The sequence below is a fragment of the Microcaecilia unicolor genome, chromosome 8, assembly GCF_901765095.1.
Source record: "Microcaecilia unicolor chromosome 8, aMicUni1.1, whole genome shotgun sequence".
Taxonomy (NCBI): Eukaryota; Metazoa; Chordata; class Amphibia; order Gymnophiona; family Siphonopidae; genus Microcaecilia; species Microcaecilia unicolor.
Window position 1 is genome coordinate 53051157 of NC_044038.1, and position 25433 is coordinate 53076589.

The 25433-nt window shown below is 49.3% G+C and overlaps 1 protein-coding gene across 1 annotated transcript in view; it reads right to left on the reverse strand.

Annotated features, from left to right (window-relative positions):
• Window positions 1–25433, reverse strand: part of CRAMP1 (cramped chromatin regulator homolog 1) — a 615140-nt gene that overhangs the window by 148689 nt on the left and 441018 nt on the right. The window contains 1 exon segment of the mRNA XM_030211519.1: window positions 426–660. Within this exon segment, the coding sequence (XP_030067379.1) occupies window positions 426–660 (235 nt within the window).

Genomic DNA, 25433 nt, shown 5'->3' on the forward strand with positions numbered 1-25433 from the left:
ACAGAAGTACAATTAAAAAAACCTGAAATAGTAATTATTGTAACTATTCCAATCAAGGTGGATCACCTACTGTAAATTACTTCCAGAGACACAGTGTTGCTTCTTTTATGTTTAGCATACTGTTGCCATGGCACAGACCTTTCTTTACTCTATTGACCACAGATGAGATCGCATTTTTCTAATTAGTTCTGCCTACTCTATATTGATTAGACTGGCCATGGACTAGGTTGCACACAAAAGGGACAATTAAGCCTACTGTGTTGTGCTTCTCCTCACAGATGCAACAGCTGAAATTTTGAGGTAGTACTTATGCAAAGGTGCATCATATCCAATCTGTTCTGTATTAACTATACTGGTCACAATTAAAACTACACACCATAAGGTGGCACATTTGAACTCTGTCTCAAGCCCTCTCTGATGCTCACCATATTGGCCAGAGCTGATTGCAATTTCAATGATGGAGTCACTGATCTGAGTAGCAGGTTCTCCTTGTGAAAGAGCATCCTCAGGTGGTCCAGGCAAAGAGATGTCCAGCAGCGTCGAAACATTAGGTGGAGACAAGCGGGTATTTGACTCCTGCAATGGATGTGGAGGAGTGGACAGGCCATTCTGAGTTGGAACTTTCGACAGGTCAGACAGGGAGAGAACTGATGCAGCCTGCTGTGGTAAGAGTTCAGAAAGAGAACAAATAAGAAATTCAAATAAAAACCTTTAACTGTGCAGGGCAAATAAGGACTGTCGCTATATTATGCTTAGCCAAGTTATTACATTCAGTTTTACACACAGGATGAAACGACAGGAAGAAACAAAAGCTAGCCTTATATGATGCATGCTGATGGTCAGAGTCTCCTGATTCTTCTTTGGTTCTTAAAGCTGCAAGAGACAGAGTGAATGCTCGCACAACGTACAATAGGAACCAAGCTCTACCTTTCTTGGCAGACCACTAATCTGCCAAGGTAATCAGACAAAGATAAGTCACAAAGACTTTTTGATTCACCTTTATACTATCAAGCACAACCTTCAGTGTGGAATTCACTGCCTATTCATATTTGTGTTCTCTCAAGATTATAGGGTATTCTGTAAAGCATTTAAGACCTTATTATTTAACTAGTAAAAAAAGGCCCGTTTCGGTGAGAAATGAAACGGGCGCTAGCAAGGTTTTCCTTTGAGTATGTATGTTTGACAGAGTGTGTTTGACAGTGACTGTGTGTGAGAGAGAGAGTGAATGTGAGAGTGTATGTGTGTGTGAGTGAGAGAGAGATAGACTGTGACAGTGTGTTTGTGTGGGAGAGAGAAAGACAGAATGTCGATTGATTGTGTGTGTGTGTGTCACAGAGAGACACAGCGTGACTGTGTGTGAGAGAGTTTTGCTGTGTGTGTGAGATACCGACAGAGTGTGTGTGTCAGAGAATGTGTCTGTGAGACAGAGAGAGGTAGGGTTGCGGGGTAGGCAGTTTTTGAGGAGGGGGGGCAACGTGCAAAGAGGGGGATCAGCGGGGCCAGTTGGGTGGGGAGGGTAGCAGCATGGCTGTAGGCATTTCAAGGAAGTTTGTGTGCGTATGTGACTGACATTGTTGAAGTTTGTGTGCGTATGTGACTGACATTGTGTGTGTGTGTGTGTGCAACAGAGGGGTAGGCGTGGGCTTGACATGCACGGAGGGGGATCTGCAGACTTGGAGGGGGGAGTGGGGGAGTGTGAGAGATGGAGTGTGTGTGTGTTTAACACCGTAGGGTGTGTGTGTGTGTAAAATATGCCTTAACAATGTTCAGCCAAATACATTTTCAAGCATCCTGTATCTGGTCTGCAGCACTTTAAAAACAATTATTATTATTTGTTTTTCTGGAGGTGAAAGTGCTCTTTAATCCTAAGCCCTGGTACCATATCATGCCATAATAATTAGATACAACAGATGTTTTGACCTTCTTTGGACTGTAATCTCATACCACATCAGAATTAAATTTCACTGATCAAGGCACAAAATGCCAAACGTTCTCCCCATACCCCATCCTGCAGATATTTTGTTGAATGAAATCATAGAAGAAAAAAAGTTATTGCACATCCATTACTTTGAAGAAACTACATTTGCTGAGTAGAGTTTCTGTTGCAAGTGTTGTTTTCTTCGTCATCATCCTGAGTCCTCAATGTATAAATTGTGCCTTTTTGTTTTGAACTCATCGCCACCTTTCTGACTGACACTGGAAAGTGGTTAGTAAAAGATTGAATTCTGGCTATTGCACTTCTTTGCGGGGCCAGTCAGGGGTGGGGAGGGGCACTCGACATATTGGGCCAAAGCAAAGATTAAGGCAACCTGAAGCTGTTGTCCCTCCCTGCTCCCCTTCACTCTTTTTAACAGCCAGCACTAATGAAGGGGAGGGGCTGCACCACATGTCCCCCTTCAGATAGGAGCAGGAAAGAGTGAATGTTCGGTTTGAATGAATCTTTGGTTTGCAGTCCGGAGCAGCAATAAGAGGTGGAGGATTTTCTTTCGTGGTTGCGGGGGGGGGGGGGGGGGGGGGGGATTAACCTGTTGTCTCAGAGAAAGTGCTGATACTTTCCCGGCACTGCTGTTCTCCTTTGGCGCCCTTGGCAATTTGTTGTTTTTTTTTTAAGTAGTAAAAAAAAGGCCCGTTTCTGGAGCCAATGAAACGGGCGCTAGCAAGGCTTTCCTGTGGCCCCCCCCCCCCCCCACCCGTCGTCGATGTTCGTGAATTGCTCCGCCTCCGCCGTCAACGTCATAACGTTTGACGCGAGGGCGGTGAATTGCTCCGCCTTCAACGTCATAACGTTTGACGCGAGGGCGGGGCCCAGAGACTGTGATTTTCGAGGCTTCAGAGCTTCGAACATACGAACCTTGGCTTCAGTGACGTCAGCAGCCAATAGAACGTTGAGGGTGAGTTTTTATATATATAGATAAATATGTTCTACTTACGGATTAGACAATCTTGTTTGTAATTCCTGGATTATTGTTGCCAGTTCTTCTTTTAACATTGTAACCCGCATTTAACTAATTTTTTTGGTAATTGCGGGCTAGAAGACATGTGTAACATAACATAACTAATCCATAACAATTTACAAAAATTGCAAATCACACCAGACAGATTATAAAGGAGCATGTACAATCCTCAGGTAAGCAGAACATTTAATATGTCTACAGAAACGGTAAAAAAAAGGAAAACATCTGGAAAAGTTATGGGCCTAGAGGTTGTGATGGAAGAGGCTGACTTGGATTTAGTGGTGGTCAGGGAATCATGGTTTATGGAGAACCATGACTGGGATACAGTTATACTGAGCTATAATATATTTAGGAAGGACAGGGTAGGAAGAAAAGTAGGAGTGGCGGCATTATATGTTAATTATAACAGGGTAAGGAGGCAGCACTCTATGTGCATCTGGGAACCAGTGGCGTAGCAAGAAGGCAATTTTTGGGTGGGCCAACAGGTTGGGTGAATGGGCACTAGAGAAACACCTGCCACCTGATATGCCCTGAACACGCCCCTACTCCTACCGCACACCTACCCCACTCCCAATAACTTCAATGGGAGTAGCAGTGCTGGCCTCTGTGGCTGCATGCCACATTGAGAGCTAGGGGAAATGTAAGAGGGTGCACTCTTCATCCTCCACTGAGCCACTGTCCACCAGCACACATATGCAGCCCTTAAATATGCCCTAAATATTACAGTGGGGCCCTAAAATATCAATACATCTATCAAGAAAACTGAAGAAGCCAAAGTACTATAGAATACTACACAGAAAATTGATGCTCACAGAATACTTTCATCACACACACAGAAAACAAATACAGAATGAGTGACCACAAACCATAAACAAATTAAATCAAAATCCCAAGAGACCAGTCCCTGCATTTAGCACAGCACAGAGAAATACAAAGAGATGCATTTTCTCCTATACTGTGCAAAGTCACATGCAAGAGACAGTGTTAGGGGAGGTACAACTAGGGCAACTGTGTTTGGCCCCCTAGCCAGAGAGAACCCCAGGCCAGCTGGAAGCTGAAGAAGGTGCAGTCTTGTTAGTAAGCTTTTGTGTCCCCTCTCAAATTTCTGCCTTGGGCCCCAGCCATATCTAGCAGGATGTACATTTCAAATCTGACATATCCTAGTCACAAAATAGAAAAATAAAATTATTTTTTTTCTACCTTTTGTTGTCTGCTCATTTTATTTTTCAAGTCATGTTGGTCCGGTCGCTCCATGGTGCGACCGCACCTTGAGTACTGTGTTCAATTCTGGTCGCCGCATCTCAAGAAAGATATAGTGGAATTGGAAAAGGTGCAGGGAAAGGTGACTAAAATGATAGCGGGGATGGGATGACTTCCCTATGAAGAAAGACTAAGGAGGCTAGGGCTTTTCAGCTTGGAGAAGAGACGGCTGAGGGGAGACATGATAGAGGTATATAAAATAATGAGTGGAGTGGAACAGGTGGATGTGAAGTGTCTGTTCACGCTTTCCAAAAATACTAGGACGAGGGGGCATGTGATGAAACTACAGTGTAGTAAATTTAAAATAAATTGGAGAAAAGTTTTCTTCACCCAACGCGTAATTAAACTCTGGAATTCGTTGCCGGAGAACGTGGTGAAGGCGGTTAGCTTGGCAGAGTTTATGTTTAAACGATTTTTATTGATGATCAAACATTTGAAACAGCTTTATAAAAGGCAAACATTCTGTAATCATAATGACACATCATATGCATTTATGTGCATCTTAACTGCATCATCAATTTTTACAACATTTTCTCCCCTTCTACCCCCCCCTCTCTTTTGATGTACCTTTTTTCTTGATGTCACAATCACAACATTTAAGCATCAATTACAATCACCAAAATGTGAACTCTAAAGTCACTAGCACATCCTTTGTTAAAGTATCAAATTTTTACATAGTCTTTTCATCCCTCCCCTTCCCCCCACCCCCCAATCCCCTCATCCTCCCTCCCGATAACCCTCCCTATAATCTGCCTAGAGGCAACAATGGAGTCTCATAATTTGTTAAGGATGAGGCTTCTTCCTCTTTGTGTGAGTTTATCTATAAAGGGACTCCACGTCTTTAAAAAACGTGATTTCCGTTTAAATGAACCCCTGGCCTCTTGCGCCTCCCAAGTCATCAGTTGATGTACCTGATTGCGCCAGTGCCAAAATTCAGGTCTATCCGGAACAGTCCAGTTTTGCAAAATACATTTAAGTGCTAGTAAACAAAGCTTTCTACACAGCAGGACTTCCTCCGCCCTTAGCCCCCCAAAAGAGCCAGGACAATCCAACAACAACTGTTGAGGCGTGCCCTGCATGCACCCTTCTCGACAACATCAAGGAAAGAAAGGCCACCACCCGTTTCCAAAAACATCTTACAATCCCACATTCCCATAAACCATGGTATAGTGTATTATCAGTTAGATTACAGCTTGGCAGAGTTTAAAAAGGGGTTAGATGGTTTCCTAAAGGACAAGTCCATAAACTGCTACTAAATGGACTTGGGAAAAATCCACAATTCCAGGAATAACATGTATAGAATGTTTGTATGTTTGGGAAGCTTGCCAGGTGCCCTTGACCTGGATTGGCTGCTGTCGTGGACAGGATGCTGGGTTCGATGGACCCTTGGTCTTTTCCCAGTGTGGCATTACTTATGTACTTATGTCCCAGGCTCTGGTTTCTACATCCTTCTCTTAACTCACTCACCAAGGTCTAATGTCCATTTGATAATTCTACTCTCTCTCTCCATGTCCACTATCCATCTTCTTCCATCTCTGTACCTCTATCTTCCCCCATATTTAGTATCTCCCTTTCTCTGTGTCCCTATATTTCTCTGTCCAGCTTCTCCCCTCTCTTCGTCCCCAGTACCAATATACAGTGGGGGAAATAAGTATTTGATCCCTTGCTGATTTTGTAAGTTTGCCCACTGACAAAGACATGAGCAGCCCATAATTGAAGGGTAGGTTATTGGTAACAGTGAGAGATAGCACATCACAATTAAATCCGGAAAATCACATTGTGGAAAGTATATGAATTTATTTGCATTCTGCAGAGGGAAATAAGTATTTAATCCCTCTGGCAAACAAGACCTAATACTTGGTGGCAAACCCTTGTTGGCAAGCACAGCGGTCAGACGTCTTCTGTAGTTGATGATGAGGTTTGCACACATGTCAGGAGGAATTTTGGTCCACTCCTCTTTTGCAGATCATCTCTAAATCATTAAGAGTTCTGGGCTGTCGCTTGGCAACTCGCAGCTTCAGCTCCCTCCATAAGTTTTTCAATGGGATTAAGGTCTGGTGACTGGCTAGGCCACTCCATGACCCTAATGTGCTTCTTCCTGAGCCACTCCTTTGTTGCCTTGGCTGTATGTTTTGGGTCATTGTCGTGCTGGAAGACCCAGCCACGACCCATTTTAAGGCCCTGGCGGAGGGAAGGAGGTTGTCACTCAGAATTGTACGGTACATGGCCCCATCCATTCTCCCATTGATGCGGGTGAAGTAGTCCTGTGCCCTTAGCAGAGAAACACCCCCAAAACATAACATTTCCACCTCCATGCTTGACAGTGGGGACGGTGTTCTTTGGGTCATAGGCAGCATTTCTCTTCCTCCAAACACGGCGAGTTGAGTTCATGCCAAAGAGCTCAATTTTTGTCTCATCTGACCACAGCACCTTCTCCTAATCACTCTCGGCATCATCCAGGTGTTCACTGGCAAACTTCAGACGGGCCGTCACATGTGCCTTCCGGAGCAGGGGGACCTTGCGGGCACTGCAGGATTGCAATCCGTTATGTCGTAATGTGTTACCAATGGTTTTCGTGGTGACAGTGGTCCCAGCTGCCTTGAGATCATTGACAAGTTCCCCCCTTGTAGTTGTAGGCTGATTTCTAACCTTCCTCATGATCAAGGATACCCCACGAGGTGAGATTTTGCGTGGAGCCCCAGATCTTTGTCGATTGACAGTCATTTTGTACTTCTTCCATTTTCTTACTATGGCACCAACAGTTGTCTCCTTCTCGCCCAGCGTCTTACTGATGGTTTTGTAGCCCATTCCAGCCTTGTGCAGGTGTATGATCTTGTCCCTGACATCCTTAGACAGCTCCTTGCTCTTGGCCATTTTGTAGAGGTTAGAGTCTGACTGATTCACTGAGTCTGTGGACAGGTGTCTTTCATACAGGTGACCATTGCCGACAGCTGTCTGTCATGCAGGTAACGAGTTGATTTGGAGCATCTACCTGGTCTGTAGGGGCCAGATCTCTTACTGGTTGGTGGGGGATCAAATACTTATTTCCCTCTGCAGAATGCAAATAAATTCATATACTTTCCACAATGTGATTTTCCGGATTTAATTTGTGATGTGCTATCTCTCACTGTTACCAATAACCTACCCTTCAATTATGGGCTGCTCATGTCTTTGTCAGTGGGCAAACTTACAAAATCAGCAAGGGATCAAATACTTATTTCCCCCACTGTATCTCTACCCTCTCTGACCCTACCCCATCCAGCTTCTCTCCCTCTCCAGCATCTGGTTTGGTTGCTTGATTCCCTGCCTGCCCACCCACCCCGCTCTCCCTTCCACTGCAGTAATTGTTCCCTTTTCCTTCATCTCCTTGGTCTAGTATCCCTATTTCCCTTCCTCCCTCCTTGTGCTGTACCAGCAGTTCTCTCCCTTCCCTCCAGTTTTCCTCCCCCTCTTCCTCCCATGTCCAGCAGCTCTCTCCCTTCCCTCCAGCCTCCTCTTGCTTCCACATCCAGCAGCTCTCTTCCTTCCATCCAGATCCCCTCCTCCTCTTCCTCCAGCAGCTCTCTCCCTTCCATCCATATCCCCTCCTCCTCTCATATCCCCTCCTCCTCTTCCTCCAGCAGTTCTCTCCCATCCAGTCTCCTCCTCCTATTTCTCCCAGTCCAGCAGCTTTCTTCTTTCCCTCCAGCCCCCTCTTCCTCAGATCTCTCCCTTCCATCCAGTCCCCTCCTCCTCTTCCTCCCATGTCCAGCAGCTCTCTCCCTTCTCTCCAGCCCCTTCCTCCTCTCCCCTCCCCTGGCCAGAAGCTTCCATCCAGATCCCCTCTTCCTTTTCCTCCCACCTCCAGCAACTCTCTCCCTTCCATTCAGTCCCCTCCTCCTCCCACCTCCAGCAGCTCTCTCCCTTCCCCACAATCCCCTTCCTCCCACAAGTCCGGCAGCAATATCCCCCCCCCCCCCCAGCACTTCTGCCTTCCTCCAATTCAACCTGCCCCAATCCAACACCCTCACTGCCTTTTCTCCCGCGGCTCCGGGTCCGGCTGTCCAGGAGCATTGCTTGCCTCAAATTCTGGCTCCTCCCCGCCACTGCCTCAGTCCCTGCAGCATTCTTTTTTGGCACATCGCCGGCAGCACTGCAATTTACACAGGCAGCTCTGCTCCCCTTTGCCACGTCCATCCGGCCCCTCTCTAATGCACTTCCTGTTTAGGAAGGGCCAGATGGACACGGAAGAGGGGAGCAGAGTTGCCTGTGTGAATCGCAGCGCTGCCAGCGACAGGCCAAAAAAAGAACACTGCAGGGACCGAGGCAGCGGTGGGGAGGAGCAGAATTTGAGGCAGGAAACGCTCCCGGATGGCCGGACCCGGAGCCGCGGGAGAAAAGGCAGTGAGGGATGTTGAGCTAGGGCTAGTTAGGGCGGGCCTCGAGCAAAAGTGGCTGGGCCTGGGCCCGTCCCGCCCGTGGCTACGCCATTGCTGGGAACAGGGAATGGAACATCTATTTACACTGGTGGGATATACAGGCCTCCTTCACCAGCAGAAGTGGATAGATTTAATTGAAGACATTCACAACATAGCTATGAAAAGGAAGTATTTATTTATTATTTATTTTAGGTCATTTATATCCCGTCTTTTGCCACAGGTTTGCAGCCTCAAAGCAGCTTACAATGAATTATTAAAATAAATACAAATACATGGTGAAATCAGTTACAGTTACAGAACATTAGTCAGGGGTGGGAAACAGGGTGAGAAGGGAAAAGGGGAAGGAAGATAGACTAAGATGGACGGCAGAAATCCTGGTGAACCATGAGGGATGATGGAGGCCCAGGCAAAGCAGAGTGGCTCGAACAGGTCCGGCAAGGCAATCTTCAAACGAGGACTGCAGCAGTGCCCAGACAGCTCAGATGAGGCACAGAGGAAGCAGCAGCAGCGTGCGGCCAGGAGAGAAGCTACGATCAAGAGAAGCAGGCAACACCTTCAACGAAGACAACGGTGCAGAATCCAAGATGGTGGTTTGAACGGACCTCCTCCAACCGTCGTGGCCCTCCAAGCCAATACCTCTGCCGCTGCTCCACCATCAGGCCGGCAGGAGAGGAAGAGCCGGCGGTGTCAGCAGAGGAACAGCTCCAGTGTGATGACCAGAAGATCACTGGAGCCAGGGCAGCAAAGGCAGCGGACTCCCCAACGGAAAAGATGAAGAATGGGGGAGAGGCAACCACAGCAAACAGAAAGCAAACCATGGTGCCCCGGACCAAGTACTAATGAAAGGTGATTTTAATATGCCACATGTTGATTGGGACATCAGTTGCAGTGTCATGGTGTCAGGAAAAAACGGGATCCCTTACATAGTTTCAAAATACTTTGCTATTGTTTAAATATTCAGTATGGTCTTGACAATACATTAGTCTAACCTTTATTAGTAAACTCCCTTACGAAATGCTTTGTGCTATATGCCTCATTTTGTCGCTAAAATGTAAAGTAACTTTATCTTCTTCACTAAACGCTATTTTGCTAAAATGGATCTTAATGGTCACTTCCTGAAGGATGTCATTTTGAAAACAGGGATCATCCACTTTTTATAGCATCTTGCAGTAACACCTGTTAATAATAGGATTTTTTAATTTAATTTAATTTAATTTTTTATATAGCAGCACATTTGTTTTGAGGTTATTGGGAAAATGTTGGGGGTCCTGTTTTTTCTGGACACTTTGTAGAAATAGGGAGATCCTGTTCCAACATTTGGTAATGGAACACGGAATGGTGCCATACTCAAGTGCTTACAAAAGGGGAGAGTGATTCTGATGCTAAAACAGGTGATCTTCTGGCATCCAGTGATCACCGGATGGTGTGGTTCAATATTAAGACATGTTCAGAGAGTTTTTCAAAAGTGATGGTTCAAGACTTTAAAAAACTAACAAGAAGAAGGAATACCTCAACGAGGAACAATTAACTGGATGGGAACATCTGTGGGGAGGTAGAAAAGCAGTGGGCAAAATTGACAGGAGCTATTTTAAGGGCTAAAATCTCTTATTTACTTAAGGAAAAAGAAAGGATGCAGCAGAACTAATGTCCAAGACATTTTTATTTTATTTATTTACAAGCCGTTGAGCCCATTAAAACGGGCAAGAAAGTGGTCGGAGAACCGTCGGGTCCAGCCGAGCCTCCGCCCAGGAAAGCTGCCCCTGGGGATGGTGGCAGAGGAAAGTGCCCAGGTCACAGCAGCAGCAGCTCACTGGATCCGTCAGAGTGTGCCTTGGAGCTGCTGTCGGACAATCCCCACCCGGTGATCGCCGGTCACCCGTAGCTCTGTTCCTGCCTCCTCTAACAACGTCGGAACTCGGAAGAGATGTGTGACGTGCCACGCATGCGCAGAACAGCGGCACGTCAGTCACTCTTCATTTATATAGTAGGATTTAGATTTTGCTCACACCTTTTTCAGTAGTAGCTCAAGGTGAGTTACATTCAGGTACACTGGATATTTCTCTGTCCCAGGCAAGTTTACAAATCTAAGTTTGTACCTGAGGCAATGGAGGGTTAAGTGACTTGCCCAAGATCAAAAGAAGCAGCAATGGGATTTGAACCGGCCACCTCTGGATTGCAAGACCAGTGCTCTAACCACTAGGCCACTCCTCCACTCCACTCATGATCTTATTCTTCTTCTTTGGTGAATATCATTAACTTTATTTATTCAGAATTTCTTTATATTTTATGTAGTTGAATATAGTGAAGATACATACCTGTATCGGGTATTCTCAGAGGACAGCAGGCTGATTGTTCTCACATGTGGGTCAACGTCCACATCGGCCCTGGAATTGGCAATTTTGCAAGCAAAAAATTTTAAAAGTTTGTCAGAACCTTCTGGCGCGTGAACCACGCGCACAACTTCCTGCTCGTCATGTGAGCATTCCCGCTCAGTTTAATCAAAAGCAAATAATAAACAAACAACAACTCCAAAGGGGAGGTGGGCGGGTTTGTGAGAACAATCAGCCTGCTGTCCTCGGAGAATACCTGCTACAGGTATGTGTCTTCGCTTTCTCCGAGGACAAGCAGGCTGCTTGTTCTCACATGTGGGGTATCCCTAGCAACCTGGCTCACTAAAACAATGAACACTGGTCAATTGGGCTTCACAACGGCGAGGACATAACAGAGACTGACCTGAAACCATAAACAACTAACAGAGTGCAGCCTGGAAGAGAACAAAAATGGGTCTAGGGGGGTGGAGTTGGATTCTAAACCCCGAACAGATTCTGCAGCACTGACTGCCCAAACTGACTGTCGCGTCAGGTATCCTGCTGAAGGCAGTAGTGAGATGTGAATGTGTGGACTGATGACCATGTTGAAGACTTGCAAGTCTCCTCAATGGAGGCTGACTTTAAGTGAGCCACTGATGCAGCCATGGCTCTAACATTGTGAGCCGTGACATGGCCCTCCAGAGTCAGCCCAGCTTGGGTGTAAGGAAAGAATATGCAATCTGCTAGCCAATTGGAGATTGTGCATTTTCTGATGGCAACTCCCCTCCTGTTGGGATTGAAAGAAACAACCAACTGGGCGGACTGTCTAAAGGGCTTTGTCCGCTCCACATAAAAGGCCAATACTCTCTTGAAATCCAAGGTCTGCAAACTGCTTTCGCCAGGGCGGGTATGAGGAAGGGGAAAAAATGTTGGCAAGACAATTGACTGGTTCCGATAGAACTCCGACACCACCTTTGGCAGGAACTTAAGGGTGCGTGCGGAGGACTACTCTGTTGTGATGAAACTTGATATAAGGTGCATGCACTACCAAGGACTGAAGCTCACTGACTCTACGAGCTAAGTAACAGCCACCAAGAAAATGACCTTCCAGGTCAAGTACTTCAGATGGCAGGAATTCAGAGGCTCAAAAGGAGCTTTCATCAATTGGGTGAGAACGACGTTGAGATCCCATGACACTGGTGGAGGTTTGACAGGGGGCTTTGACAAAAGCAAACCTCTCACGAAGCGAACAACTAAAGGCTGTCCAGAGATAGGCTTAACCTCTACATGGCGGTGATAAGAACTAATCGCACTAAGGTGAACCCTTACGGAGTTGATCTTGAGACCAGACTCTGACAAGTGTAGAAGGTATTCAAGCAGGGTCTGTGTAGGACAAGAAAGAGCATCTAGGGCCTTGCTGTCACACCAAACAGCAAACCTCCTCCATTTGAAAGAGTAACACCTCTTCGTGGAATCTTTCCTGGAAGCGAGCAAAACTCGGGAGACACCCTCAGAAAGACCCAAGGAGGCGAATTCTAAGCTCTCAATATCCAGGCCGTGAGAATCTCCACGGTTCCTTGGAGGACAACTCCAGAAGAAGAGGGAACCAAATCTGATGTGGCCAGAAGGGTGCAATCAGGATCATGGTTCTGCAGTTTTGCTTGAGTTTCAACAAAGTCTTCCCTACTAGAGGTATGGGAGGATACGCATAGAGGAGGCCTGTTCCCCAATGCAGGAGAAAGGCATCTGACGCTAGTTTGTCATGGGCCTGAAGCCTGGATCAGAACTGAGGGATCTTGTGATTGGATTGAGTGGCAAAAAGATCCACCGAGGGGGTGCCCTACGCTCGGAAGATCTTGAGGGCTACGCCCATGTTCAGTGACCACTCGTGAGGTTGCATTATTCTGCTCAACCTGTCGGCCAGACTGTTGTTTACGCCTGCCAGGTATGTGGCTTGGAGAAACATGCCATGACAGGTTGCCCAAAGCCACATCTGGACGGCTTCCTGACACAGAGGGCGAGATCAGGTGCCCCCCTGCTTGTTGGTGCAATACATGGCAACCTGATTGTCTGTCTGAATCAATATGATTTGGTTGGATAGCCAGTCTCTGAAAGCCTTTAGAGCATTCCAGATCACGCGCAATTTGTCACGGTTGTGCCCAGGTCCCGGGCTCGCAGTCACCTCAGTCCCCGGGGTTTAGACCTGGGGAATGCTGCGAGGTGATGGTTTACCATTTCCCGTGTTCCAGAAGATATGCTGGTCCGGTCCGGTCCAGATCTTCCAGCTCTCCAGATTGTTTTGGGAGTTTTTTGGAACCAAGCAGCACCCATACCTGGTGAACTCCCTTGTGACCTGCCTTTATTAACCACCTGGTAAGGTTCTTAGTTGCCTTGCAACAGTGTTCTTCAGAGGCGTTCCTTTGGTGTGAAGTGTTGCAGTGCCTTTGTGCTGTTCGTGTTGGTGACTTTTACTCTGCTTGTTTTTCGGACTATTCTTCTGCCTGCCGCCTGCCCAGACCCGGATTGTTTATTGCACTATTCATCTGCCTGCCGCCTGCCAAGACCCGGATTGTTTATTGGACTACTCTTCTGTCTACATCCTGCCCTGACCCGGCTTGTTTCTGGATTGTTTGTTTGCCTACGGTTTTTCCTGGAACCCAGCGTGTTTCTTGTGTTCCTGTTATTTGTCAGCCTGCTGCTGTGTCCTGCCATGTCCTGCAAGTCCTACCGGTCGCCTGAAGCCCAGAGCTCAACTCTTGGTGAAAGGTGGCCAAGTGTAGGTGAAGCCTTACTCCAGTCCACCGTGTTCCAGTTCCGGTCTGCCTTATCTGGTGTTGGGGTGATTCTCCTGCCACTGCTGCTCCTCGGCAGTGGCCCAAGGGCTCACAAACCCAGGTTCCTGCTGTGGATACGTGACAGTTTGCAAGGCCATGAGCTCGGAGGTATCATCCCTCACGCAGGTGCTGCAGGAGCAAGTCAGAATGCTTCATATGTTGGGAGCATGTATGGAGCAGCTAGAACGCTTCATATGTTGGGAGCATGTATGGAGCAGCTAGAACAACTGATGGCGGCCTCTATGGGGGCCGCAGCGGACGCCTCCGGTTTAGCACCAGCGAGAGCTCCAGCACATCAGGAATCCGTCTAAAGTCACCTCCTAGATATGACGGTAATCCCAAGGGCTGTAGAGGGTTTCTTAACCAGTGCGAAATAATTTTTGAGCTCCAGGCCCAAGATTTTCCTACGGAGAGAACCCGGATAGCTTATATAATGTCCCTGCTGTCCGGCCAAGCCTTAGATTGGGCGTCCCCGCTTTGGGAAAAGAACGATCCGGTACTTCAGGATTTCCGGGGCTTCGTGGAGCACTTCAAACGAATGTTTGAAGAACCAGGGAAGGTTACTTCAGCTACTTCTGCACTCCTGAGACTCAAACAGGGAACCCAGACTTTAGGGGACTATGCGATTAGGTTCCGCACCTTGGCCTCTGAATTGGACTGGAATAATGAAAGTCTGCTCGCAACCTTCTGGCAGGGGCTGGCACCGCAGATTAAAGATGAGCTGGCCGGACGCGAACTTCCCACCAGGCTGGATGACCTGATTAACCTGTGTACTAGGATTGATATTCGATTTCAGGAGCGGGGCAAAGAACGGCGTTCCATTGAAAGGATAGGTATGAAGACGCCGAGTCAGCAAGGGCTACCACCGGCTCCTCATACACGGGAGATTCCCCCGCAACCACCGGTAGAACCCATGCAATTAGGTCATACCCCTCTCACAAGTCATGAAAGACAGCGCCGTCGGACCCTCAACTTCTGCTTGTACTGTGGTGAGACGGGACACTACGCGGTCAACTGCCCACAGAAACCCGGCTCTTTAGGGTCAGGATTAACTGCAGGAACTGTAGTAAGTCAATCCTCTAACCTTCTGCGCACTCAGTTTCTCATGCCAACGGTTCTTGACCTAGGTCATAAACAGGAGCATACTGAGGGCTTTTTGGATTCTGGGGCAGGTGGAAGCTTTATAACTGCATCTCTAGTCCAGCAACTGAACATTCCTACCCAAGAACTACCTAAGACCATCCCACTTTTTTCGGTGTATGGTAGTATCCAAGGCTATGTAAATACTCAAACGTTGCCTATGGGCCTACAGATTGGCGATCACCGGGAGGATCTCTCTCTATATGTCTTTCCTTCAGCAGTACAACTCATCGTTTTAGGTCTTCCCTGGCTACAGAGACACAACCCGGTCCTAGACTGGGGTAAAGGTGAGATCGTGGACTGGGGCGAGTCGTGCCGAAAACTTTGTTTCATCCCTGACACCGATAGTGTGGTCGGCGAACAGCTGGACCAGGACTCAGATGCATGGACGGACATTAGTGACTCTCAGGACTCTAAGACTTTTACAAAGGGGATGACCTGTGCATGTGCCTTACCCCCGATCAGCCAGTGCCAAGGGGAATCCGGTAACGGGCCCAAGTCTCCAGATCTGGCCAACAGGACTGCTGAGATACCTCCTAGGGGCCAGGGATCCCGCACTTTACGTAAGAAGTCGACCCCAGGATCTAAGCTTCAGGACAATCCGGAGCGCCGGATATCTAAGAATCAAAAGACTAGTTCGCAGCAAACCATGGCCTGTAGCGCCACTCCAGTGCCAGGCACTCAACACCAGTTGGTAAACAAAGCCCAGTCTCGCCCTCAACTGGCCAGCTCCCGGCCGGCGCCTAAGGATATGGACATTGGAAGACTACCTTATTGTGCCAGCCGATTTCACCCAGAAGATCCAGGGAAACCCAGACCTCCCGAGAAGCCCGGGGAGGCCTTTAGGGAGGGATACTGTCACGGTTGTGCCCAGGTCCCGGGCTCGCAGTCACCTCAGTCCCCGGGGTTTAGACCTGGGGAATGCTGCGAGGTGATGGTTTACCGTTTCCTGTGTTCCAGAAGATATGCTGGTCCGGTCCAGATCTTCCAGCTCTCCAGATTGTTTTGGGAGTTTTTTGGAACCAAGCAGCACCCATACCTGGTGAACTCCCTTGTGACCTGCCTTTATTAACCACCTGGTAAGGTTCTTAGTTGCCTTGCAACAGTGTTCTTCAGAGGCGCTCCTTTGGTGTGAAGTGTTGCAGTGCCTTTGTGCTGTTCGTGTTGGTGACTTTTACTCTGCTTGTTTTTCGGACTATTCTTCTGCCTGCCGCCTGCCCAGACCCGAATTGTTTATTGCACTATTCTTCTGCCTGCCGCCTGCCCAGACCCGGATTGTTTATTGGACTACTCTTCTGTCTACATCCTGCCCTGACCCGGCTTGTTTCTGGATTGTTTGTTTGCCTACAGTTTTTCCTGGAACCCAGTGTGTTTCTTGTGTTCCTGTTATTTGTCAGCCTGCTGCTGTGTCCTGCCGTGTCCTGCAAGTCCTACCGGTCGCCTGAAGCCCAGAGCTCAACTCTTGGTGAAAGGTGGCCAAGTGTAGGTGAAGCCTTACTTCAGTCCACCGTGTTCCAGTTCCGGTCTGCCTTATCGGGTGTTGGGGTGATTCTCCTGCCACTGCTGCTCCTCGGCAGTGGCCCAAGGGCCCACAAACCCAGGTTCCTGCTGTGGATACGTGACACAATTCCAGGAGATTGATCTGAAGACCTTTTTCCTGAAAGTACCACGCCCCTTGAGTGTGAAGCCCATCTACATGAGCTCCCCACCCCAGGAGAGATGCATCCCTCGTCAGCACTTTCTCTGGCTGAGGAACTTGGAATGGTCGCCCCCATGGTCAAATTGGATCGAATCGTCCACCACTGAAGAGAATTCCGAAAGCTGGTGGACAGTTTGACTACATCCTCTAGATCCTCCACAGCTTGAAACCACTGGGAAGAAAGGGTCCATTGAGCTGATCTCATATGTAGACATGCCATGGGCGTTAAATGAACTGTGGAGGCCATGTGCCCCAGAAGTCTCAACATCTGCCGAGCCGTGACCTGCTGAGATGCTCGAACCATGGACACCAGGGACAGGTGGTTGTCCGCCCTTGCCTCGGGAAGATAAGCTTGAGCTGTCTGAGTGTTCAACAGGGCTCCAATGAATTCCAATTTTTGGACTGGGGTGAGATGGGACTTGGGATAATTTATGACGAACTCCAGTAGCTTTAGCACCCGAACAGTCATTCGCATGGACTCCAGAGCACCGTCCTTCGAGGTGCTCTTCACCAGCCAATCGTCGAGATAAGGAAACACATGCACTCCCAGTCTGCTTAGCGACGCTGTGACTACAGCAAGTCATTTGGTAAACACTCTGGGCACAGACACCAGGTCAAAAGGCAGTACAAGGTACTGAAAGTGGTGTGTTCCCAACCGAAATGGAAGATACTTCCTGTGAGCTGAAAGTGGGTGTAAGCATCCTTTAAGTCCAGGGAGCATAGCCAATCGTTTTTCTGAATCATGGGAAGAAGAGCGCCCATGGAAACCATCCTGAACTTATCTCGGACTACAAATTTGTTCAGGGCCCTTAGGTCTAGGATGGGACGTATACCCCCTGTTTTCTTTTGCACAAGGAAGTATCTGGAATAGAATCCCAGCCCTTCTTCCCCTGGTGGAACGGGTTCGACTGCCTGGGCCTGTAGAAGGGCGGAGATTTCCTCTACAAGTACCTGTTTGTGTTGGGAACTGTAAGAATGAGCACAATTTAGAGGTTTGGATTCCAGATTGAGGGTGCATCCTGACCGGACTATTTGAAGAACCCATCGGTCAGAGGTTATGAAAGGCCACCGTTGGTGAAAAAATATCAACCTCCCCCGACTGGTAAGTCGTCCGACACGGACACTTTTTCTGAGGCTATGCTGAACTGGAGCCAGTCAAAAGCTCGTCCCTTGCTTTTGCTGGGGAGCCGCACAGGCCTTAGACGCACGCTGTAGACGAGAACGAGCGCACTAGGGCTGAGCCTGGACAGGCTGCCGAAAAGCAGGAGTATACCTACGCCTAGAATAGGAATAGGGAGCACTCCTCTTCCCTCCAAAAAACCTCCTAGATGAGGAGGTAGTAGTAGCAGACGTCCGGTGGGAGACAGAATCCATAACATTATTATGCTTCTTGATCTGATCAACTAGATCCTCTACTTTTTCACCAAAAATATTATCCCCCCCCCCCTCCGCAAGGAACATCCGCCATTCGCTGATGGACAGAATGATCCAGGTCAGAGACACGCAGCCATGAGAGTCTGCGCATCACTATACCTTGGGCAGCGATCCTGGATGTTACATCAAAAGTGTCGAACGTACCACTGGCCAGGAATTTTCGACACGTCTTCTGCTGCCTGACCACCTGGCGAAAAGGCTCGGCCTACTCCAGAGGAGTGCATCAACCAAGCTAGATAGCTGCCTCACCGAGATCCGCAAGTGGATGCTTGTGAAGAGCTGGTATGTCTGGATTTTGGCAGCGAGCATAGCGGCCTGATACGCCTTCCTCCCAAAAGAGTCCAAGGTTCTAGATTCTCTTCCTGGGGGTGCAGAGGAATAGTCCCTAGTACTCTTGGCTCTTATGAGAGCGGAGTCCACCACCATGGAATTGTGAGGTAGCTGAGACTTCATCAATCCAGGTTCCCCGTGGATCCGATATTGGGATTCAGTTCTTTTTGGGATCACGAGGTTAGACAGAGGGAACGACCAGTTTTGCATAAGGACTTCCTTGAGTACATTATGCAAAGGAGCCGTTGCAGCCTCTCTAGGTGGAGAAGGATAATCTAGGACCTCGAGCATCTCAGCCCTGGGCTCATCCTCAACCTCCATAGGGAAGGGAATAGCCGCAGCCATTTCCTGGACAAAGGAGGTAAAGGTTCAGAAGGAATCCCATAGGACTCATCAGCTGAAAAGTACCTGGGATCCTCCTCTTCCTCCCACGAACGCTCATCTTCAGTATTGGCCAAGACATCTCTCAGAGCAGTCCGAAACTAAGCCTGCCTAGACGCCGAGGAACGACATCCTCAATGGCGGGGTCGAGAAGTCGACGCCCTTCTGGACTCCGGTGAAGCTTCCTCCACCAATGTCAAAGGGCAGTTGACCTGGGTGGCAGCTGACACCGATGCCGCAGGCGGCACTGAGGTCAGGGACCTCACCACTACTACTACTACTACTATTTAACATTTCTAGAGCGCTACAAAGTGTACGCAGCGCTGTACAAACACAGAAGAAAGACAGTCCCTGCTCAAAGAGCTTACAATCTAATAGACAAAAAGTAAAGCATTTAAATTTAAAATATTTAAGCAGTCAAGCACAAGAGAACAGTCACAGAAGTCACCACAGGCGAAGGGCCAGATACCGCTGCAGAAGACGGTACGGAAGGCGCAAGCACCCCCGACACCGAAGCAGACTGGTGCAGTAACCCTTCTAGAAGCTCTGGAAGCAGGGCCCTGATGCGCTCGTCGAGAGCCGCCGTTGGACAAGGCTACGGGGTCGGTATAGGAGCCGGTGGAAGAATTTGTTGAGGCTCGGGAGCAGCTACTGGGCTGCTAGACTGATGCATTGGCACCTCCTGAATAGAGGGAGAGCGATTCTCTTGGCGCCGTCGCTTCTCGGGTGCCGAATCCCTTGACGCCCCGGAGCTCCCGGCACCGTGTGTCGAAGGAGAACGATGACGGTGCTTCTTCACCTTCGCTCAATGCCCATCATCGAGACTCCTCGGTACCGATAAGGAAGATGTGGAATCCTCACGTCTCCTTGGGGCCGGGTCCAACGAAGGTCGGTCCCGGGGGGGGGGGGGGGCCTTTATAACTGGAGGCCTCGAGACAGAAGGAGACCCACTCGATGCCTCATTGCTCCCAGCCATTATCTTCGCTCCCGACGTCGATGCGTCCCTCGATGTCGACGCCCTCGGTACAGATGTCGATGTCGACATCGAACGACCAGACCGAGCTCAAAAAAAATTCTCTCGTTGGGCCTCTCAAGACACTTGAGTCCGTTTCTACAAGCGGCTGGGCTATGATAGGACCCAAGGCACTGGACACACCAGACATAGGTATTGGTACCTGAGATGGTCCAGTTGCACCGAGTACAATGCTTGAAGCCGCTGGGTGTCTTTGATGACATGGAAGGAAAAACGGCTTCGGCGAAATCAAAAGACGCGATCGTGCCTGTTAAATGAAAAAAGGGCATGAAAGAAAGGGAACAATCCGACCACACGGCCTAAGCTGGCTGCGTCAAAAAAGAAAGGAAACATTAAAAGGGGGGAAAAAAATAAAGAAACTGCGGGTAAAGTTGTTTTTTTTTTTAAACTATAAATTTCGACAAGAAAAAAGAAATAAGGCAAAAAGCCACAAAAACGAAGGTTCACTTTCCCGGGCCTGAGAGGAGCGGGGAAAAACTTGAACGCACCTCACTGCGGAGAAAACATTATTACTGAGTGGGAAAGCTCGTGTGACGGACGGGAAGTTGTCCGCGGTTCACGCGCCAGAAGGTTCTGGCAAACTTTTTAAAATTTTTGCTTACAAAATTGCCGATTCCCGGGCCTACGCGGACGACGACCCACATGTGAGAACAGGCAGCCTGCTTGTCCTCGGAGAATATCTAAACCACTTGGAAGTTTTTGCAATAGGTGGTATATCAAATACAAATAAACTTGAAAAGAAGACCACTTTGTTTCTCAAAAGAAGTAGCTGAAAAGGTAAGGAAGGGAAAATTAGGATCTTACCTTGATAATTTTCTTTCCTTTAGTCACAGCAGATGAATCCATTAACTGATGGGTTGTATCCGCCTACCAGAAGGTGGAGATAGAGAACACTGAAAGCACATGGTATTCCTGGATGCCCAACTCCCTCTGCCTTCAGTATATGAAATTTCCAAAGCAGAGTGAACAAAAAAGGCAATATAACAAACTTTCCTCACAGAGAACAAACGCCCCAGAACCGGGGCAATAACCAAAGGAGGGACGTTATCAATCTACTGCAATAAAAACAGCATGTAGAAACTCTGATAGCTTGTCTTCAAGTACTCCTGATGTGGCACAATGTCTGTATGCAAGATCTGTACAAAAACTAAAGTCAGTCAGGGAGGGATCATGGATTCATCTGCTGTGACTAAAGGAAAGAAAATGATCACGGTAAGAACCTAATTTTCCCTTCCTCGTCATCAACAGCAGATGAATCCATTAACTGATGGGATGTACCAAAGCACTCCCTAAGTAGGGTGGGAACAGGCAACTCCACAAGCAAGCACTTGCGCTCCAAAATGCGCATCCTGCTGTGCTGCCACATCCAGCCTGTAATGCTGCACGAAGACAGCTGAGAAGCCCAGGTAGCCGCATGACAGATCTCCTGAAGGGAAAAAAAACACCCGTTTCAGCCCACAAAGAAGACATTGCCCTCGTAGAGTGCGCTTTAAACGCTTCAGGCGGCAACCGCCCTGAAAGCAGATAAGCAGAAAAAATTAGTTCCTTAAGCCATCGGGCTATAGTGGCCTTAGACGCCGGAAACCCCCGCCGGGGACCTGCCAACAGAACAAATAAATGATCAGAATTCCTAAACTCATTTGACATCTGCAGATACTGCCACAGAGCCCTGCGGTCATCCAAAAGGCGCAATTGCCCAAAGGAGTCCGGAAACTCCTCCTTAGAGAAGGAAGGAAGAAAGATGGGCTGGTTGAGGTGAAAAGCTGAAACCACCTTAGGCAGAAAAGAAGGCACCATAAGAACAGTTACCCCAGATTCCGAGAACTGCAGAAAAGGATCCCGACAGGAAAGAGCCTGCAGCTCAGACACTCCTGTAGCCGACATCATTGCCACTAAAAAAACTGTCTTGAGAATCACATCCTTCTCAGAAGCCAGTTTAAGAGGCTCAAACGGAGATTGCTGGAGTGCCTTCAACACGAGCACCAGGTTCCAAGCCGGACAAGGCGACCGCAGAGGAGGACGGAGACGAAGCGCCCCTCTGAGAAAACGGAGAATATCCGGATGAGCAGCAAGGGACAATCTGGAGACTTTCCCCCGGAAGCAGGCCAACGCTGCCACTTGAACTCGAAGGGAATTGTAGGCCAGGCCCTTTTGTAGCCCATCCTGCAAAAAGTCCAACAAGAGCGAGACTGTCGCCAGAGTTGGCGAGATAAGACTTTGGCGTACACCACGCCTCAAAAGTGCGCCAAATCTAAGCATAAGTCGCAGAAGTAGACCGCGTGCAAGCCTGCAAGAGCGTGGCAATAACCTTATTAGAATAGCCCTTGTTCCTCAATTGCGCCCTCTCAAGAGCCAGGCCAAGACCAAAGCGGCAAGGACCTTCCATAGTCACCGGACCCTGAACTAACAGGTTCGGAACCCGAGGCAAAGGAAGAGGCGCATCCACCAGCATCCGCTGGAGATCCGCGTACCACGGACGCCTTGGCCAATCCAGGGCAATGAGAATCACCAATCATCGGTGTAGACGAATCCGAAGTAGAACTCGCCCTATCAAGGGCCAAGAAGGGAACACATACAGGAGGCCAGAGGGCCAAGGTTGAGCCAGAGCATCCATTCCCGCCGAGCGTGGATCTCTCCTTCTGCTGAAAAAGCAAGGGACTTTGGCGTTTATGCTTGACACCATGAGATCTAAGCCTGGAGTCTCCCATTTGGCACAAATCTGAAGACAAACTGTCTGTCAGTTCCCATTCTGCCGGGTCGATTTGATGTCTGCTGAGGAAATCGCTTGCACATTGCTCTGACCGGCTATGTGAGCCGCGAACAGCAGCTCTAGGTGGAGCTCGGCCCAGTAGCAGATCTGAGACGCCTCCGCAGCCAGGGCCCTGCACTGAGTGCCACCCTGGTGATTGATGTAGACCACTGCTGTCGTGCTGTCCGACAGAACTTAGACAGGAAGACCTTCAGCGTCCTGTGGAAGGCCAGAAGAGCCTGAAATATCGCTCTCAGTTCCAAGCGATTGATGGACCATCCTGCTTCCGCGGTGGACCACAGACCCTGAGCATAGAGTCCCTGGCAATGAGCGCCCCAGCCCGAAAGGCTGGCATCCGTTATCACCAGACACCAAAAAGGAAGAGCCAGTGGCATCCCCTGCCGCAGCCTGTTGTCAGAAAGGCACCAATCCATACTGCGCTGGGCCGCAGGAAGCCACCGTAGTCTGCGTTGGTATTCCTGGGAAATCGGAGACCATTGCTGAAGCAGCGCAAGCTACAGTGGTCTCATGTGAGCTCTCGCCCGGGAACCACCTCTAAGGTGGCCGTTATCGATCCCAGGAGCTGAACAAAGTCCCAAGCTCGAAGGTGAGGCATCCGCAGGAGCAGGCGGACCTGATTCTGAAGCTTGAGCCGCCTGCTGTCGGGAAGAACAACAAACCCCGAAGCCGTGTCGAATACTCAAGAGACAGAGGGGGTCAGGTGACTTTTGGGCATATTGACTACCCAACACAGAGTCTGAAGAACTGTAACAACTCTGGCTGTGGCAAGTCGACTCTCGTCTGCCGAACTGCTCTGATGAGCCAGTCATCGAGATAAGGGTGAACTCTGATACCCTCTCGCCTGAGAAAGGCAGCCACTACCACCATGACCTTGGAAAAAGTCCGAGGGGCAGTCACCAGGCCGAAAGGCAAGGCGCAAAACTGGAAATCTTGGCTCTATACTGCAAACCGGAAAAACCGCTGATGCGGCGGCCAGATGGGAATATGAAAGTACGCTTCCTTGAGGTCCAGAGACGTGAGAAACTCTCCTGGCAGTACCGTCGCAATGATGGAATGCATGGTTTCCATGCGGAAGCGTCGCACTCTTAAGACCTCATTGACTCTGCGTAAGTCGAGGATAGGTCTGAACGACCCACCTTTTTGAGGCACCACAAAATGGATGGCGTAGCAACCGCAGCCGCGTTCGGCGGGAGGAACCGGAACCACCGCTCCGAGCTTCAGCAACACCTGCAAGGTCTCGTATACTGCCGCCCGCTTGATGGCAGTGCCGCATCGGGACTCCAAAAACGCATCTCCTACTGGGACGGCAAATTCTAGCTGGTAACCTTCTCTGATCAGGTCTAGGACCCACTGATCCTAAGTAATCTTGGTCCACTCCTCGAAAAAGAGGGAGAGACGACCCCTTACTGCGGGAACCGACGAGTGGACCGGCGCCCCATCATTGTGGAGGACGCCCCTGAACTCCTGGACGTTGCCCGGATGCCACCGCACGTTTGTCCGAATGAAAGGAGTTCCTCTGCTGGAAACGGGTACGTTGACCAAACCCCAGAGTGCCCCGGGCGATACCTGAGAGCTTCGCGAAAACGTGGCCTGGAAGAGGAGGGAAAAGAAGGACTTTTGGAAGAAGGCCTCAGCCTATCCTCAGGCAACCGTTGGGAGTTAAGAGTCCCCTTGGTCCTTAACAATCTTCTCCAAATCCTCCCCAAATAAAAGAAGGCCCCGAAAGGGTAACCTCACCACAGCCTTTCTTTAGAGGCCATGTCAGCTGCCCAATGCCGCAGCCAAAGAAGGCGGCGGGCAGCAACTGCCACAGACAACTGCTTAGCCGAAGCTCTGACCAGATCATAAAGGGCATCAGCCAAAAACGACAGGGCAGACTCCATACACGGGCCGACCTCAGCGAGGGAACCTGCTCCATCGGCGGGCTGCTCAATCGCCTGCTGCAACCAGGAAAGGCAGGCCCGGGCTGCACAGGAACTGCAAATAGCCGCCCGAAAGGAAAGGCCCAAGATATCAAAGGACCGCTTCAGCGAGGATTCCAGCCACCGGTCCTGCATATCTTTCAAAGCGACCCCTCCCTCCACCGGGAGAGTAGTCTTTTTAGTCACAGCCGTGACTAAAGAATCCACTTTAGGCATCCCAAAGAGAGTCAACTGACTTTCCCTCAGGGGGTAAAGGTGACACATGGCCCTGGCCACCTTCAAGGGACCCTCAGGGTCAGACCACTGAGCTGAAATAAGCTCTTGGGGGAAGCGGAGGCAAAAGCTCCTCTAGAAACCTCGAAACGAGGTGTCCCCCTGCACTCAGAACCCTCAGCAACCGCGATCGAGTCACGTGACGCCTCCAAGATGGTGGCCGCTGCCAACTCCGGCAGGCGGGAAGAATCACCGCCCGCCATGCTCGTGCCAGCATTAGCATCTAGGCAGCATGTGCTGCAAAGCCCCGCTGCTGATCTGCGTTTCCCACAGTGGGAGCAGCGCTTAACCCCTTCAGCAGCCATCAAATACAGAAAACAAAATGGCACCTTCGCACCAAAACTTACCCCGCATAGAGCGCTGTCAGCGGGAACCTCCCCAGAGGAGCTGGGCACCACTCTCACCTGAGGAGACCGAGTCAAACGAGCTGCGGTCAAGCTGCACCGAACCAGGAGCTCAGGAGAAAGCCTCTCTGGGTTTTTTTTTTTTTTAACTGTGAGGAAAGTTAGAGGCAGGCAGCCAAAGAGGAACTCTAGGAGGAGGGGGAATGGGGTAAGGCTGGGACAGGAAGACCAAGTATGCCTTTAAAGTGGGCACCACCAGCCACAACACCCCCTGTTCTACTGGCAAAGCACAGGAACCACCCCAAGCAGAAATCCAGGAGCTGAGAAGCGAA